The sequence below is a fragment of the Berghia stephanieae genome, chromosome 7 (genome assembly GCF_034508935.2).
Source record: "Berghia stephanieae isolate SIO BIC M18660-M18661 chromosome 7, UCSD_Bste_1.3, whole genome shotgun sequence".
NCBI classification, from domain to species: Eukaryota; Metazoa; Mollusca; class Gastropoda; order Nudibranchia; family Aeolidiidae; genus Berghia; species Berghia stephanieae.
This window is the reverse complement of record NC_088366.1, coordinates 7,214,775-7,233,093: the sequence shown is the minus strand read 5'-3', so window position 1 is coordinate 7,233,093 and position 18,319 is coordinate 7,214,775. Positions and strand designations below refer to the sequence as shown.

General features: G+C 37.2%; 1 protein-coding gene across 1 annotated transcript; it reads left to right on the top strand.

The window, feature by feature from the left end:
* Positions 1-7,536: 7,536 nt before the first annotated feature.
* On the top strand, positions 7,537-16,842 carry LOC144976620 (uncharacterized). The gene is made up of 4 exons (XM_078920917.1): positions 7,537-7,628; positions 11,358-11,549; positions 14,613-14,780; positions 16,532-16,842. Exons 2-4 carry the CDS (start codon positions 11,387-11,389, stop codon positions 16,780-16,782), a joined length of 582 nt encoding a protein of 193 aa, XP_078777043.1. The 5' UTR covers positions 7,537-7,628; positions 11,358-11,386; the 3' UTR covers positions 16,783-16,842.
* The last annotated feature ends 1,477 nt before the right edge of the window (positions 16,843-18,319 follow it).

The window sequence follows — 18,319 nt, the reverse complement described above, 5'->3', positions numbered from 1 at the left end:
GGAATTATGTTTATTGATTTTCTTTTCTTAAAATAACTGTACCCCCCCCCCCCCCCCCCCCCCCCGCGGGACGAATCACACCGAGAGACATAACTTTGGGTTGCCTAAGGGCTAACCCACACCGGAAACTGACTCCGACGATCCGGCACTGCCGTCTTCCGGATGTCGAGCACGAACAAAATACTAAGAATAAAGAAAGTTTCAAAGTTTATTCAATCTTAGGCTTTCGCCAATAAATCAACAATTTGATGCCAACATACATGAAGTGGAAAAAAAAAAAAAAAAAAAGGTAAATGGAACCAAAAAATAAACTGATACACCACACAAAAATACAACAATCGTAATAACATCAGTACGTCCAATAATAATAATAATAATAATAATAATAATAATAATAATAATAATAATAATAATAATAATAATAATAATGATAATAATAATAATAATAATAATAATAATAATAATAATAATAATAATAATAATAATAATAATAATGATAATAATAATAATAATAATAATAATAATAATAATAATAATAATAATAATAATAATAATAATAATAATAATAGTGATAATAATAATAATAATAATAATAATAATAATAATAGTAATAATATAATAATAATAATAATAATAATAATAATAATAATAATAATAATAATAATAATAATAATAATAATAATAATAATAAGAAGAAGAAGAAGAAGAAGAAGAAGAAGAAGAAGAAGAAGAAGAAGAAGAAGAAGAAGAAGAAGAGGAAGAACAAAAACAACGACAACAAGAATATCAATAATAATAACAATAATAATATTACCATCATCCTTACACCCCAATCATCACCGTTACCACCACCACCACCACCACCATTATCACTACCACTATTACCACCACTTTTACATTTCCAATCAGTTTTTCTCATTTAAAAAAAAATTTTTAAAAATAAAAAATTATTGATACCCATCACAACAGACCTCCTCACTACCACGAAAATTCCCGTAGTACTACGGCTAAATCCCGGGCTGGATATAATAAAGGTTTTTTAATTAAATGTCATTTCTTGAAAACGAAGTTCTGGTGCCAGAGCTATCACATAGAGTTAATATTTTCCCCACGCATTATAAGGACAAACTGGTGGTTTTTAAGGGTAGTTAAAATGTCTACGATGTTATTTACCCTGAAAACTACTTATTACATTTTCCTATTTCAAGTAGGCAGGTCTGCCATGATAAGTATCAGTTCCATAGTCAAAATAAGACAAACAAAAATAACTTTTATTTTAATCAATAATCCATACAATTTGATGACAACAGACATGAAAGTGAGAAAAAAGGGTACATGAAACCAAAGCATAAAATGATACCATAAATAACCATAAAAATACAACATTGTAATACCACCAATACTTACAATAATAGTAATAATAATAATAATAATAATAATAATTATTATTATTATTACTATTATTAATTATTATTATCTAGTATTGTATTTGTAAATGAGGACCACGCTTATATCCCATTCGTTGACAATTAAGAAGATAGGGATTATATCATGGTAATTCTGTTTTGGATAATAAATTTATTGACTTTTAGTAATACTAGGTGCTCCAAAATGCTTTGGTCTGGGTGATCTTTATCTTCGGGGAAATTCCAACATAATAAATAGCCCACCACTTATTTAACACATTTCTATCGTTGATTAAAGTTCTAGAAGAATGGGATTTTGCGAACATTGCCTAGAAGTTACAGACATATTAGTTTAACGTATTGTTTGGTAGAATTACAGAATTAATTCCCAAAGACAAATAATTGAATCTTTTAGAATATCACAAACATTTAAGTAATTTTCCGTACTGATATAGTCTAGAGCGAAACAAGCTTGCGTACTTCAATTATTCCATGTCAAGGGTTGGTTTCTGTGTTTTTAAGATATATATATATATATATATATATATATATATATATATTTTTTTTTTTATATATATATATATATATATATATATATATATATATATATATATATATATGGTTATATACACCGGTTATGATATCAATGCTGATAATAACAACAACAACAACAACAGCAACAATAATAATAATAGTAATATTAATAATAATAATAATAATAATAATAATAATAATAATAATAATAATAATAATAATAATAATAATAATAATAATAATAATAATAATAACAATAAACCAATTGTGCAATCGCAACTAATCTTTATCATGGTAAACTATAATACAATATTTTAATATCAATGCCCAATCCCCCCCCCCACCCCACTTTCTCACACAAATACACACTCACACACACACCCACACACACACACACACACACACATATATATATATATATATATATATATATATATATATATATATATATTATATATATAACATGTCATATTTTGTATAATATACCACATCTTAGTATCAGAACTGCAGTTACTCAACAGACAAAAACAAATGAAAACAAACAAACAATCGCATTATTCCCCCTGTCATCAATTTTAATAAGTTTTCCTTGCCGTGGAAACCACAATTATACTTGTAAATATTTCTTGTGTTCGATCTGTACCTTAAAACAAAGTCTACCTAAATCACCTTGCTGTCTACTGTCTCTGCATTTCAAAAATTTGATAAATTCAAACATACTTGGTCTATTTTTCAGTTTTTCCGGCAGGCAATTTCTTCTCTCATGCGTATACCTCGAACATTCAATTAGACAATGGTATTCGTCTTCTATTACGTCACAAGTAGGACATTTACGATCATTTCTATCTACTTTTCTTGTGCCCCATCTACCCCTTTCTATATAAAACAAATGAGAACTCAATCTGATTTTTGAGATGGCAACTCTGTAAGATTTATTACACAGTTTCATATATGGTTCTAACTCAAAGGTGTCTTTAATGTGTTTATACAGCCGTCCAGACGTCGTCATCGACATCTCAGCGTGCCACTCTTGTAGAAACATGTCCTCCAAGCGTTGTTTTAAAACCCCAGAAAGTAATTTTCATTTTTCACATTTTGTTTAACCCAATAATGGCCCATTCCACTCCTATCCAGCAACTGCTTCACCAGGCTTACCCAAGTTGTTAAGTTTGGTTCATTAATATTCAATTGCACAAGTTCTTTGTATACTGCACGAGTGAATGAGCAATCATTACTTCCTGGGCGAATAAGTTTCAACCAATACTTAATAACTTTCATTTTTCTTTCAACATGCAAAGGATACACCCCCAATTCCCCATAAACAAAACAGTTTGGTGTGCTGTGCTTAACACATAGAATGGATTTAAGAAAACCGAGGTGAAATCTTTCAATTGGATCAGCTCTTCTTAAACCCCATATTTCTGCCCCATAATTCAGTATTGGTAAGATAGTACTATTGAACAGTTTCATTTGCATCTGTGGTAAAATTTCTGTGTTAGTGTTAAAATACTTTCTAAGTGAAAATAGTGCTCTTCTGGCTGAGTTTGTTACTTCTTGTGTACATTTTGTAAGAGATCCCGATGCGCTAAAATGACAGCCTAGATACTTGAATGACGAGATTACTTCAATACTTTTACCCTGATATGACCATTTGTCTTGTTGCCCCGTTTTCCCTCCCTTTTTAAATACTACGATTTTTGTTTTACTGATATTTACCTTTATTCCCCATTGCATGCAATATTCTTGTAAAGAGTCTAAACCGTTCTGCAAACCCTCTTTTGTTTCACTGATTATTGCCATATCGTCTGCAAACATGAGCAATTTAATTGTAATATCCTGTATTTGTAATCCTATGGAATCGTCACTTAATTTACTTTCAAGATCATTAACAAACAGCGAAAACAAAAGTGGCGAAGTGCTTTCACCCTGTAATAATCCGCTATTTGATTAAAAAAAATTGTTGTTGACCTTTACCTCCTGTGGCCAGCTCAACCTTTGAATACATGTTTCTAAATAGCTTAACAAATTTTGAGCTCACATCGGATTTGATCAATTTTGTAAATAATGCGGATCTGTCAATAAAGTCATATGCTTTTTCATAGTCGATAAACGCACAATGTAGCTTCTTCCCTTTTGATAGCAATATCTCGATAATTCCATGTAGAATAAAATGGCAATCTGCTGTGCTCCTTCCCTTTCTAAATCCATATTGAACCTCGTTTAACACATTCTCTCCTCCACCCATACATTTAGTCTTTCATTCATCACTCTTGTAAACAGTTTTCCTATACAACTCATTATTGTTATCCCTCTATAATTGTTCACATCTCTTTCATCTCCCTTTTTAAAAATCGGCACAATTCTACCCTGACTCCATATCAAGGGGAAATATTCCAATTCTAGTATCTTATTGAAAATCGATAAAATCAGTAATTTGATTTCTGAAGTTGCATTAATAATAAATTCATTTAACATATTATCCACTCCAGTAGCTTTGCCGCGTTTAAGAGCCTTAATTGCTTTGTGTAGTTCCCCCATCTCGATTGGCTTATCTAAAATGTCTATATCTATAATATTCCTTCCCACATCCTTTTCTACCTCTGCAATCTCCGCCCTACCCATCTCCCCAACCCCTGATTCTTTATTAGCTAAAGTTTTAAAATGGTCGTAGAAGTTTATATCTGGCAGCTCTCTTCGTGATACTGAATTTCTTTTTATTTCCTTCCAAAAGTTCTGGGGTTCATGCTTACTTAAATCCAATAAATGCTGCGCTTTTTTGCGACTGTAATTTCTTTTGTTAATCCTACATACCTTCCTGTATTTATTCCTTTCCTTACACATCAATGTCCTGTTTTCCCCTGTCCCCGTCTCTATAAACTTATGTGCTCGCTCAGTGAATACTTTGCGTTGGATCTGACAAGCTTCGTTATACCATGGTGCTTTCTTTCTTCTCCCTTTCTTTTGTTTATCCCCTCCCCCTCTATCCTAACTACATGATCTATCCCTGCTTCTGTTATAATATCTGTTAACTCGACTATATTACCCTCTAATACCTCTGGATCTGTGTTAGTTTGTACCAAATATATTAGATTTCTCACCTTATTATGACACACTTCTGTATTTAATAATGTAACGTAATTCTCCTTCTTATCCTCTTTCCACTTTGTCAACATAATCCCATCTAAACCGTCACTTACCTCCCGTCTATGATCACTATTGTTTAATTTCAAAGTAAACGATATTATCTTATGATCTGACATTTCATTTGTTTCATGGACGTTAAAACCACACACATTTCCTATAACCCGCTTATTGCAAATAACATAGTCGATTGTACTCTCCCCTTTTTTTATTGCCAAACGTTGTGCACCCTTCATTTTATCCTCCCCTGTTCTCCCATTTAATATTGCAAGGTCACATGTGTAACATAATTGGAGTAATTTCAGTCCATAGTCATTTACTTTTTTGTCCTTATTAAAACGTCTAACTGTCATGTCATTACATAAGAAATCTCTTTCACATAAAACATTCTCCACCGAAAGCTCTTCTGTCTGATTCTCTCTAATGTCAACAGTCAAACAATCCTCTCTCTCCGCCGTCCTTGCATTCATGTCTCCTGCTACTATAATCCCTCCCTGATCGGTCACTTTTGTCAATTGATTTAACAGTTCATCAAAACAACTTACATTATCGTCAAAATCGCTACGCGTTGATCCATACGGCCTCATGTAGACAAATAATAAATATACACTTTCATTCCATCCAAAATGTTCCTTATCTAATTTAAAACACATACCATCTTCATACTCCCAATCTACAACGGACACACCCTTTTCCAAACGCTTCCTGAAATAACACACTAACCCACCCGAATCCCGTTTGGCCCTTGATTTTCTTTTGCGGTGTTTGCAGAACGGTTCACAGTAGCCATCTAACATTAAATTACTTCTCTCATTCGTCCACGTCTCACTTAACAAAATTACATCAAATTTATAAATACTTTCAACAAATTCAGGACATTCTTTCTTCATTTCCAAACTACCATTGATATTAAAAACACAAAAGGATACATTTGAAAGGTGGCTCCGCGGCGCATCTAAGAGAAGAGCCGCTTGACCTACTCCATTTTACTGAGACACATACCGTCTATAGTACAATATGTGTGATTCACTATGTTTACCATCAATTGATTATAAGATGCTTTGTTTTGCATATAAAAAATCATGAACGAAATTTCCCCTGCTTACATTCAACACCTAACTTCTCCCTAAAAACCAGTGCTAGCTTTGAGATCTACTGACTCTTTATTGATTAATGTAATAATATTTTCAAATTAATTTAACAGTAAAGCTTTCTGTATCAGTGCCCCTCGGTTATGGAATAGCATAAGTTTTAAAACTAGATCCAGCCCTTCATTTGACATTTTAAAAAGAATCTGAAAACAGAACTTTTTCCCCTTGCCTGTTCTTCTTCTTCTAGGTTCCATGCCTGGTCCAGGCTTCGGATACTGCATGAATTATCTCTCTCCATTCCTCCCTGTCTCTTGCTTTTTCAAACAGCTCTTGGATTGTTAGGTTGGTGAAGCCCTTCAGTTGGTCTATGAGTGTTTTTCTTTGTCTCCCCCGGGCGCGTTTACCAGGTATTTTTCCACAACTTGCCAGGTATTCATTCTTATCTTTCCTTACTATGTGTCCGAAAAAGGATAGTTGTCGATCCGCTATTAAGGGCATTAGTTTCCTTTGTTGGTATGTTTGTTTTAGCACTTCTTCGTTCGTTTTGTGTGCAGTATACGATATTCTCTGCATCCTTCTCAAGCACCACATTTCAAAAGCTTCAATGTTCTTTTGTGTTTCTGCATTTGTAGTCCAGCTTTCGCATCCGTATAACAAGATTGGCCACACGTAGCACTTCAAGACTCGGAATCTAATCCCGAACGACATCTGTTTGTTTTTCAAAATGTTTCCCTGGTCCATGAAGGCCTGTTTGGCTTGAGTTATTCTTGCTCGTATGTCTCGGTTACATCTTCCATCTGTTGTCACTATTGAACCTAGGTATTTAAAACTTTCTACCTTGCCTGTTAGTCCGTTGTTATTATAATGTGTGCATTGATTCACTATTGATTGTAACTTGACTGTTTTATTTATTTTGGTTGTTTTTGAAAAAAAATATTTTATATATTTTATTTTTTTTATTTTTTTTTCATAGCGCCCTGAGCACCTTTGAGTGGAAGTATGCCCTTTATAAATGCTTCATCTTATATATATTATTTATTATATTATTATTATTATTATTATTATTATTATTATTATTATTATTATTATTATTTATTATTATTATTATTATTATTATTATTATTATTATTATATACTTATTTAATTATATTACAAATCACTGCCATTGTTTACATTATGAAGAATGTCCGAGAGGCGTGGTTATCTAGGTGTCTATTATTTCCATTGGTCACGGTCCTGGGCCCGAGTTTTGAGGCTGTCAAGATCTTCTATCAAGTTGTGTTCTTCAAATGACGTCATTACAATTCGCCTTCCACACCTAAAAAAATTGATTCATCTTTTTAATTTGACACTTCCGAAAATGGCGTCGATCTCAAAGGATGAAGTTGTGATCCAGACGCTTTGATTGACTTAGATTTGGGTGGTGTTCTGTGATTCTGTGGTGGGTGAAGACATGGTCAGTCGTCCCGTTGATAATGTGAATGTTCGAGATATTGTTTAGAAACAAATCATCGTCATAATCGTTTTCATCATCTTCTTCCATCCTGACCTCCCATAGTAGGCAGGGGGTACATACTGTGTCTTCTATCCCCTTATATCTGTTTTCCAACATGCTTTCTGCCATTGTCTTGGAATGAGATTACTTGGGTTTGTCCCGGCTTTGGCCGGAGTACTAGCTGGGAAACAGTCAGTTGCATAGTTATTGTTTTGGGAGATGATATTTTTTTCCTTGTAAATCATCTCTCTGTTATGTCTTATTATAATATTTGTTATTTTGAATGTATAATGTAAGCATTTGAGTGTATTCCTCTTTGTTGGATTTTGTGCTTGTTTCCGGATGAGACTTAGAGGTGATTTCAAACTAAGTACATTGGTGGTATTCTCTTGAAATTTACATCTGATCCCTATTTGTTCCCAGTTCCCCTATGTCTTACTTTTTCTTGGGTGCTTGCTTTAATTGTAATTCTAGAACTTTTTGCTATTCCATTTTCTTCCTTTTTACTGGCGCTGATATAACCTAAATATGTTGCAAGCGCTGTAAAACCCTTAAAAACAAACAAAACAAACAATCTTTTTCCCCATTTGTATTCATTATCAATACAGTGCGGCTATGTGATCTTGTGGTATGACACTCGCTTTCGGATCGGAAGGTCCTGGGTTTGAACCTTACTTGGCGCATAGTTGAGTCCTTGGAAAAGGCTCTTTACTCACATTCTTTCACCGTACTCAGGTGTAAAATGAGAGCCTGGCCGTTAAAAGTGTTGTCTCTGTCGGAAAAATAAATGCAAAATCGCCTAACAGTCGTCATGTCTTGTTCTACATGTTGGTCAGGGACCCCTTGTAAAGCGCTTTGAGCACGATTAGTGGATATCGCGCTATACAAAAGCGAGTGTCATACCACAAGACTACATAGCCTCAACCATACATCAACTCGCCCAACTACTCATCCATCCATCCATCAACCCATCCATCAAACTATCTATATAACCACCCATCCATCACACCATCCATATACCCACCCAATCACCAGCCCATCCTTCCATTAATTACCCATCTATCCACCCAATCACCAGCCCATCCAACCATTAATCCACCCATCCAACCACCCACCCACCCATCAATCCACCCATCCAACCACCCGCCCACCCATCAACCCACCCATCCAACCAACCACCCACCCATCAATCCGTCCATTCATCAACTCTTCCAACCACCCACCCACCCATCAATCCACCCATCCAACCACCCACCCACCCATCCAACCAACCACCCACCCATCAATCCGTCCATTCATCAACTCTTCCAACCACCCACCCACCCATCAATCCACCCAACCACCCAGCCAACTACCCATCCACCCCCCCCCATCAATCCATCCATCGATCCGTCCATTCATCAACCCTTTCAACCACCCATCAATCCACCCAACCACCCATCCATTAATTACCCATCAATCCTCCCATCTATCCACCAAACCACCCATCCATTAATTACCCATCTATCCACCCAACCACCCACCCATCAATCCGCCCATCTATCCACCAAACCACCCATCCATTAAGTACCCATCAATCCACCCAACCACCATCTTAATTACCATCAATCTCCATTATCCACCCAACCACCATCCATTAATACCATCTATCCACCCAACCACCCACCATAATTACCCATCAATCCACCCATCTATCCACCTATCCATTAATTACCCATCATCCACCAACCACCACCATTAATTACCCATCTATCCACCCAACCCCCATCCATTAATTACCATCTATCCACCCAAACCACCCATCCATTAATTACCCATCATCCACAACCACCCATCTTAATTACCATCATCCACCACAACCACCCATCCATTAATTACCCATCTATCCACCAACCACCCATCCATTAATTACCCACTATCCACCAACACCACCCATCCATTAATTACCCATCTATCCACCACCACCCATCCATTAATTACCCATCATCCACCCAAATCCATCACCCAACCATTATTTTACCCATCTATCCACCCAACCCACCATCATTAATACCCACTATCCACCCAACCACCAATCACTTAATTACCATCATCCACCCAACCACCATCCATTAATTACCCATCTATCCACCCAACCACCATCCATTAATTACCCATCATCCACCCAACCACCCATCCATTAATTACCCATCTATCCACCCAACCACCCATCCATTAATTACCCATCTATCCACCCAACCACTCATCCATTAATTACCCATCTATCCACCCAACCACCCATCCATTAATTACCTATCAATCCACCCAACCACCCATCCATTAATTACCCATCTATCCACCCAACCACCCATCTATTAATTACCCATCTATCCACCCAACCACCCATCCATTAATTACCACAATCCACCCACCACCCACCATTAATACCCATCTACCACCCAACACCATCCATTAATTACCCATCTAGCCACCCAACCACCCATCCATTAATTACCCATCTAATCCACCCAACCACCCATCCATTAATTACCATCAATCCACCCAACCACCATCCATTAATTACCCATCTATCCACCCAACCACCATCCATTAATTACCCATCAATCCACCAACCACCACCATCCATTAATTACCCACTATCTATCCACCCAACCCCATCCATTAATTACCATCAATCACCACCCCATCATTAATTACCATCATCCACCACACCATCCATTAATTACCCATCAATCCACCCAACCACCCATCCATTAATTACCATCAATCCACCCAACCACCCATCCATTAATTACCCATCTATCCACCAACCACCATCATTAATTACCCATCAATCCACCACCACCATCCATTAATTACCATTATCCACCAACCACCCATCCATTAATTACCCATCAATCCACCCAACCACCTATCCATTAATTACCCATCTATCCACCCAACCACCCATCCATTAATTACCCATCAATCCACCCAACCACCCATCCATTAATTACCCATCTATCCACCCAACCACCCATCCATTAATTACCCATCAATCCACCCACCACCCATCCATTAATTACCCATCAATCCACCCACCACCATCCATTAATTACCATCAATCCACCCAACCACCTATCCATTAATTACCCATCTATCCACCCAACCACCTATCCATTAATTACCCATCTATCCACCCAACCACCGATCCATTAATTACCCATCAATCCACCCATCTATCCACCTATCCATTAATTACCCATCTATCCACCCAACCACCCATCCATTAATTACCCATCATCCACCCACCACCATCCATTAATTACCCATCAATCCACCCAACCACCCATCCATTAATTACCCATCTATCCCCCCAACCACCGATCCTTTAATTACCCATCAATCCACCCAACAACCCATCCATTAATTACCCATCTATCCACCCAACCACCCATCCATTAATTACCCATCTATCCACCCAACCACCCATCCATTAATTACCCATCAATCCACCCAACCACCCATCCAGCTACCCATCAATCCACCCAACCACCCATCCATTAATTACCCATCTATCCACCCAACCACCCATCCATTAATTACCCATCAATCCACCCAACCACCCATCCATTAATTACCCATCAATCCACCCAACCACCCATCCAACTACCCATCAATCCACCAACTTACGTGTCTCTATTCTTCCAGCCATCAAGTAGACCATCACAGACCACAGAATGCCTCCACCAATCTATCCAGACAGATTACTTATTGGTGCCATTACAGTGAACTTCGCCGTCATTTTATATACAATGCTTTTCTTCCTGGGAATTGTAAGCAAGGATTTTCGTTGTTATTTCGTCACGGATATGATTGAACGGAGCTTTCGCTCAGCATTTGGTACGTTGCCGTCTCGCACCGTCGTCATCGTTAACATGAAGCTTAACACAAGAACCCTCTATCTAGGACTTATAGTTTGACGTCATTTTTTAGGGGTTTTTTTGCACCGTCCAGTGAGTTGTCGCTAGTAGTGCTCAAGAGAACAAGTGATTCTGTTTGTTAAACTGTTGAATACAACTCACAATTTGTTTTCTTTTGTGGCCAAAGACTTGTCTTTTGACGTAATTTTTGTTCGGTGTCAGGCCATACGTTTACGATGACTATGCTAGTACTCCCTGTGGCACTCCAGCTTATACCGTAGCCATCATTAACTAATAGCCCGACACTAGAACCTACACAAAGACTTATCTGCGGCTATGTGGTCTTGTGGTATGACACTCGTTTTCGGATCCGAAGGTCCTGGGTTCGAGCCTCGCTCGGCGCATACATAGTTGATTCCTTGGAAAAGACTCTTTACTCACATTCTCTCACCGTACTCAGGTGTAAAATGAGTACCTGACCGTTAACAGCGTTGTCTCTGTCCGAAAAAAATGTAACATCGCCTAACAGGCGTCATGTCTCGTCTTACATGTTAAGTGTTGTTGTTGGCCAGGGACCCCTTGTAAAGCGCTTTGAGCACGTTTAGTGGATATTGCGCTATATAAAAGCTCAATTTAAAAAAATTTAAATATTTTAACGTCATTCTCTTTCTTCGTCTAATATATTAATACGATTCAATTCTTATCGTTATTTTTTTGAGGCTATATAAGCACGTTGGTGGGTTGGTTTGTATTGTTTTTTGTTTTGTTTTTTTTTTAGTACGTCCTTTCGTTACGTCATACATAGATACCGTCGCCTAGGCATTCCATGAAGGCATATAGATAATTGATGAAACAAGATGTCTGATGTCAACAGGAATCACCCATGTTGTCACAGTGAGCAAACTGGGAGTTGGAAAGATGGGGGGCAGCGTGGCTCAGCGGTAACGGTCTTTGCTTTATACCCGAAAGGTACCGAGTTCGATCACCCGCCGCTGCGGTGTGCGGCCTTGAGCAAGTCACCTCGCTCTAGCTCAATTTGCGGCGCTGCACTGCGGCTGACGCCTGGGTTATTCCAGTCTCCTCTTGGAATAGGCCCTAGAGAAAAAATTCCCCTATGTGATGAATAAAGGGAATTTTATTTATTTATATATTTTGACCAAAAAACTCGTCCTTCAATAAGAATAATTTGATGTTAATGATTTTGTCAAAAACTCTCAAACATGGGGTTTCTTTAAAGACGTCCTTTTGTTTGTCATGGCATGCTGGGGAGTCTCTGGTCTGTCTTCCCATCCTAACCTGTATTCCTTGTCAGCTGATATAACATCAGATACATGACATGTTCCTCATATAATTCATTTTTATAGGGTTTATTTAGCCAAGTAGCCTTCATTCTGTCTTTCCCACAGTCTCTTTCATGTTCGCCCATTCCCCGCCACCTTCTGTTTCCTGGCTTGCAGTTATCTATTTCAGTTATTCATTCTGCTTAACCCTCTCCTTACCAACTATAGGAAAATCGTCACATTCGTTACGATACAACCAACATTTTTCTTATTCAATTTTCTTTTGTACATCATAAAATTTAAAGAAAATGAACAGTGTGTTATAGATTACGTTTTGCAAAAGAAACTAGATCTATGTATCGCAAGAATTTCAATGCTATTATGTCTGAGTGATAAAAAATCTATTTTTGTGTTAGTTGGGTGTGAAGTTTTGGGGAAATCTTGAAAATGGCTGGTAAGGAGAGAGTTAAAGGGCCATAATATTTCATGAACAGAGGATCGTCACGTCCTGGGTCATTTGTGTCGATGAGAGATTCTGTGGGCCTTAAACAAAGGGATACCAGCCCTTTCCCCTAAAAATCTCAATTTTTAAAGAAGGATACATGATTACAATCAATCACAGATAGTCATGCAGAAGACATGGGCCACAGGCCGACCAAAGAGGGAATATAGAAGTGTTAAAGTTACAGCAATAGGAAACAAGTATGAGCTATAGGGGTAGATTAAGAAAAGTAAAGACATACAGAAGACACCACAATACAGAATGAGTGTGAGGTGGGTGGGTGAGGAGCAGAGCGTGTACCACTTACCGGTGGGTTCTGTCTCCTGCACCTTAAGAGGAAGGGGTCCCACCTACTCCCTATATACCACCGGGGACTCGGTCGCGCCCATCATAAACTCAGTAGAAAAAGGGAACACCACGGGAAGGTGCTGTTATGGACACAATAATGCATGAGTGGCCATATGCAATAATTTCTGTCAGACAGGATTACGCGGCGATCAATGCACCTGGAAATGAGAGGTGTTGGGTTCGAAATGCACATCGATTTCCTTTCAGCAAGCGGGACGTCCGACCCAGATCTTGCAGCTCCCCAAAGACGTCTAAGTTTCAGATTTGAAAGTATACGACAATATAATGATGACGATTATACTACTACTACTACTACTACTACTACTACTACTACTACTACTACTACTACTACTACTACTACCACTACTACTACTACTACTACTACTATACTAACTACTACTACTACTATACTACTACTAACTACTACTACTATACTATAACTACTATACTACTACTACTATACTATACTACTACTACTATACCTACTACTACTACTACTACTACTACTACTACTTACTACTATACTACTACTACTCTACTACTACTACTACTACTACTACTACTACTACTACTACTACTACTACTACTACTACTACTACTACTACTACTACTACACTACTACTACATACTACTACTACTACTATCTACCACTACTACTACTACTACTACTACTACTACTACTACTACTACTACCACTACTACTACTACTCATACTACTACTACTACTACTTACTATACTACTACTACTACTTACTATACTATATATAATAATAATATATATAATAATATAATAATATAATAATAATAATAATAATAATATAATAATAAAATAAAAAATAATAATAATAATAATAATAATAAAAATAATGACTTTATCCTGACACTAGCACGATGCTTCTTCCCTGTATTTCAGTGTTACACAAGTTTACCCTGGTCACCTCTCTTCTGGCTACTTTCCTGGGATGGTTGTGCGCCACCATCCTCACCATTTACACCTACAAAAGACTTCACAGTTCCAATGGATTTGTCTACGATCCGGGAGAAGTCGCTCACATGACCCCCATCCTTGCCTTTATGACAGGTAAGTGACGATAAATAATAGAGCAGGCACTGGAGTTCGGCTATATGGTCTCGTCATCGGATCGGGTGGTCGTGGGTTCGAGCCCTCCTTTACGTGGCGCATAGTTGAGTCGGAAAAGGCTCCTTACTCACAATATCTCATCGTGGTCAGGTGCAAAATGAGTACCTGGCCGTTAACAGTGTTGTGTCTGACCTCAAAATTATAACATCGCCTAACAGGTGTTTTGTTTGTCTCGTCTTACTACAAGATAAGTGTTGCTCTTGGCTATGGATCCCCTGTAAAGCGCTTTGAGCACGTTTAGTGCTATTGCGCTATATAAGCGCTAAAGGTGTTGGTGTAATGATATATGTAAAACGTGGATAGAGGTGAATGTAAATGTCCCGGACTAAGCAGAAAGGAAAATACAAGGGGGCAAAAATCTCCTAGGATAACAGGATCGTACGTTGTTGCTCACACCAAGAACCAAGCCCGTAAATTTTGGCGCTCGGTCATAATTCGTTAATTCACTCAATCCTAGAGAATTTAATAAGCATGTGCATAGATAAAATTAAGTATGCCTTTTCAGCCATGACATCATAAGACATCGTCGCCTATGCATTCCACGAAGGAATATAGATAACTCATCAAGCAATATAGTGCATAGATAGTTTTGTTCAAATACCATTGACATGCAAAAATTAAAAACATTAGCTTTGATATGATGATACGTCTTTATTTTGTCTCAATATAAGCACGACTGTTGGGGTGGTTTGTAGTTTGTTTTTTTTTTTTTTGTTTTTGTTTTTTTTTTTTGTTTTTTGTTTTATTATTATTATTATTATTATTATTATTATTATTATTATTATTATTATTATTATTATTATTATTATTATTATTATTATTATTATTATTATTATTATTATTATTATTATTATTATTATTATTATTATATTATTATTATTATTATTATTATTATTATTATTATTATATTATTATTATTATTATTATTATTATTATTATTATATATTATTATTATTATTATTATTATTATTATTATTATTATTATTATTATTATTATTATTATTATTATTATTATTATTATTACACCCTTCCGCTACAGAATGATTAGATACGGTCGCCTAGGCATTCCATGAAGGAATAAAGATAATTCATCATCAAACAAGATGTCTGATGTCAACAGGAATCACACATGTTGTCCAAAGTGAGCAAATTGGGGATTAAGAATCTTTCCCAATAAAATAAACCCGATAAAAAATAAATATAAAAATATAAAAATAAAAATAAATACAGTCCACTCCGGATAATCGCAACACCTTGGGATCAGCAAAAATGTTGCGATTATCCGAAGTTGAGTTTCTTTGTCCACTGTAGCAACATTTTCCCTCTGAGTTTACACAACCTTGGACAGCGCAGGGTCTCATTAAAATGTGTGTGTTTTTAAAATTTGTTTTTGCTTTTGTTTGATTGGTTTCTTGAATTTGCCACTTCTGAGATCGAAAATTTGTTGCGATTAATCAGTGGCTTTTATATAGAACTAATTTCGTTTCTTGGGAAATGTTGCAATTAACCGAAAGATATATAAATTATAACAACAAAACCATTAAATAATAGTGCTCAACTTTTTGTTAAAAGGAGCTATTTATAAAATATTTCAAGTATAATTATGATCAACCTCTACAATATTGTTTCGAGAAATTTTGAAAATGTTTATGGCGTCTAATATTATTTCATTATGTTTCATCCATTTCCAGCATTCCTACTGGCTGTCAGCGTCTACATGTTTGGGTATTTCAAAACATCTTCCTGCTTCGGTCTGATGGTCCTCAGCATGCTGTTCCTTGTCGTGGGAGGATATTTCCTGATTCGACATTTCGAGTTTGAGAGAATCGGTCAGGAGATTTTGGCGCAAAGGGGGCTCAGGAAGCAACAGATGCTAGAGCTTATACAGCAACGACGGCGGGAGATGAAACAGAAGTTGTCTGTGGGTCATACCGAGGTGTAACCCTGGATTGCTATCAGAGACAGAAGTTGTCTGTGGGTCATACCGAGGTGTAACCCTGGATTGCTATCAGAAACAGAAGTTGTCTGTGGGTCATACCGAGGTGTAGCCCGGATATGCCAACAGAGACAGAAGTTGTCTGTGGGTCATACCGAAGTGTAGCCCTGGATTACTATCAGAAACAGAAGTTGTCTGTGGGTCATACCGAGGTGTAACCCTGGATGGCTATCAGAAACAGAAGTTGTCTGTGGGTCATGCCGAGGTGTAACCCTGGATTGCTATCAGGGATAGAAGTTGTATGTGGGTCATACCGAGGTGTAACCCTGGATGGCTATCAGAGACAGAAGTTGTCTGTGGGTCATGCCGAGGCGTAGCTCTGGATTGCTATCAGAGACAGAAGTTGTCTGTGGGTCATGCCGAGGTGTAACCCTAGATTGCTATCAGAAACAGAAGTTGTCTGTGGGTCATGCCGAGGTGTAACCCTGGATTGCTATCAGAGATAGAAGTTGTCTGTGGGTCATATCGAGGTGTAACCCTGGATGGCTATCAGAGACAGAAGTTGTCTGTGGGTCATGCCGAGGTGTAGCCCTGGGTGGCTATCAGAGACAGAAGTTGTCTGTGGGTCATGCCGAGGTGTAGCTCTGGATGGCTATCAGAGACAGAAGTTGTCTGTGGGTCATGCCGAGGTGTAGCTCTGGATGGCTATCAGAGACAGAAGTTGTCTGTGGGTCATGCCGAGGCGTAGCTCTGGATGGCTATCAGAGACAGAAGTTGTCTGTGGGTCATGCCGAGGCGTAGCTCTGGATGGCTATCAGAGACAGAAGTTGTCTAGTAGTGGTGCATGGCCGATGCGTAGCTCTGGATGGCTATCAGAGACAGAAGTTGTCTGTGGGTCATGCCGAGGCGTAGCTCTGGATGGCTACATGAAGTTTTGATTATCTGTGATGAAGATAATTATGATTCTATGGTGATAAAATAATGATAACATAGTAAGGATGACGATGATGATGATAATAATGACTATCATGATCGATGGTGATGGTGATGGTGATATAGTAATAATAATTGTTATAATAATAATGATAATAATAATAATAGTCTATTAATAATATTGATGATGACGATGATAATAATAATAATAATAATAATAATAATAATAATAATAATAATAATAATAATAATAATAATAATAATAATAATAATAATAATAATAATAATAATAATAATAATAATTGACTTGACTTGACTTAGATGCCTTTCGCGTCTCGACCGAAAGATCGGGTCGCCTTGGCTGTTTCCAGTATTTCCTGTGTGAGGTGTCTCCAATATTGCCGGTCCTCTGCTAGGGTTCTCAGATTTTCAAGGTCCCCTGCCGTTATGAGACTAATGCTTTGTCCAAGTGTTGTGAGGTTTTTGTTTAGGATCACAGGGAGTGTTGTGATCGGTCTTCCTCTGAAAAGGTTCCCGTGTTTTTGGAAGTATCCCGACATGGCTTGGTTAGCTGGTATGTTTTTGTCCCTGCGTAGTATGTGACCGAAAA

What these genes read in the sequence shown, in the direction of transcription:
- LOC144976620 (XM_078920917.1), top strand. Translation starts at nt 11,387, where the DNA reads ATGCCTCCACCAATCTATCCAGACAGATTACTTATTGGTGCCATTACA. An exon ending in GAGCTTTCGCTCAGCATTTG is followed by an intron (nt 11,550 to 14,612) that starts GTACGTTGCCGT and finishes CCTGTATTTCAG; the next exon opens with TGTTACACAAGTTTACCCTG. An exon ending in CATCCTTGCCTTTATGACAG is followed by an intron (nt 14,781 to 16,531) that starts GTAAGTGACGAT and finishes ATCCATTTCCAG; the next exon opens with CATTCCTACTGGCTGTCAGC.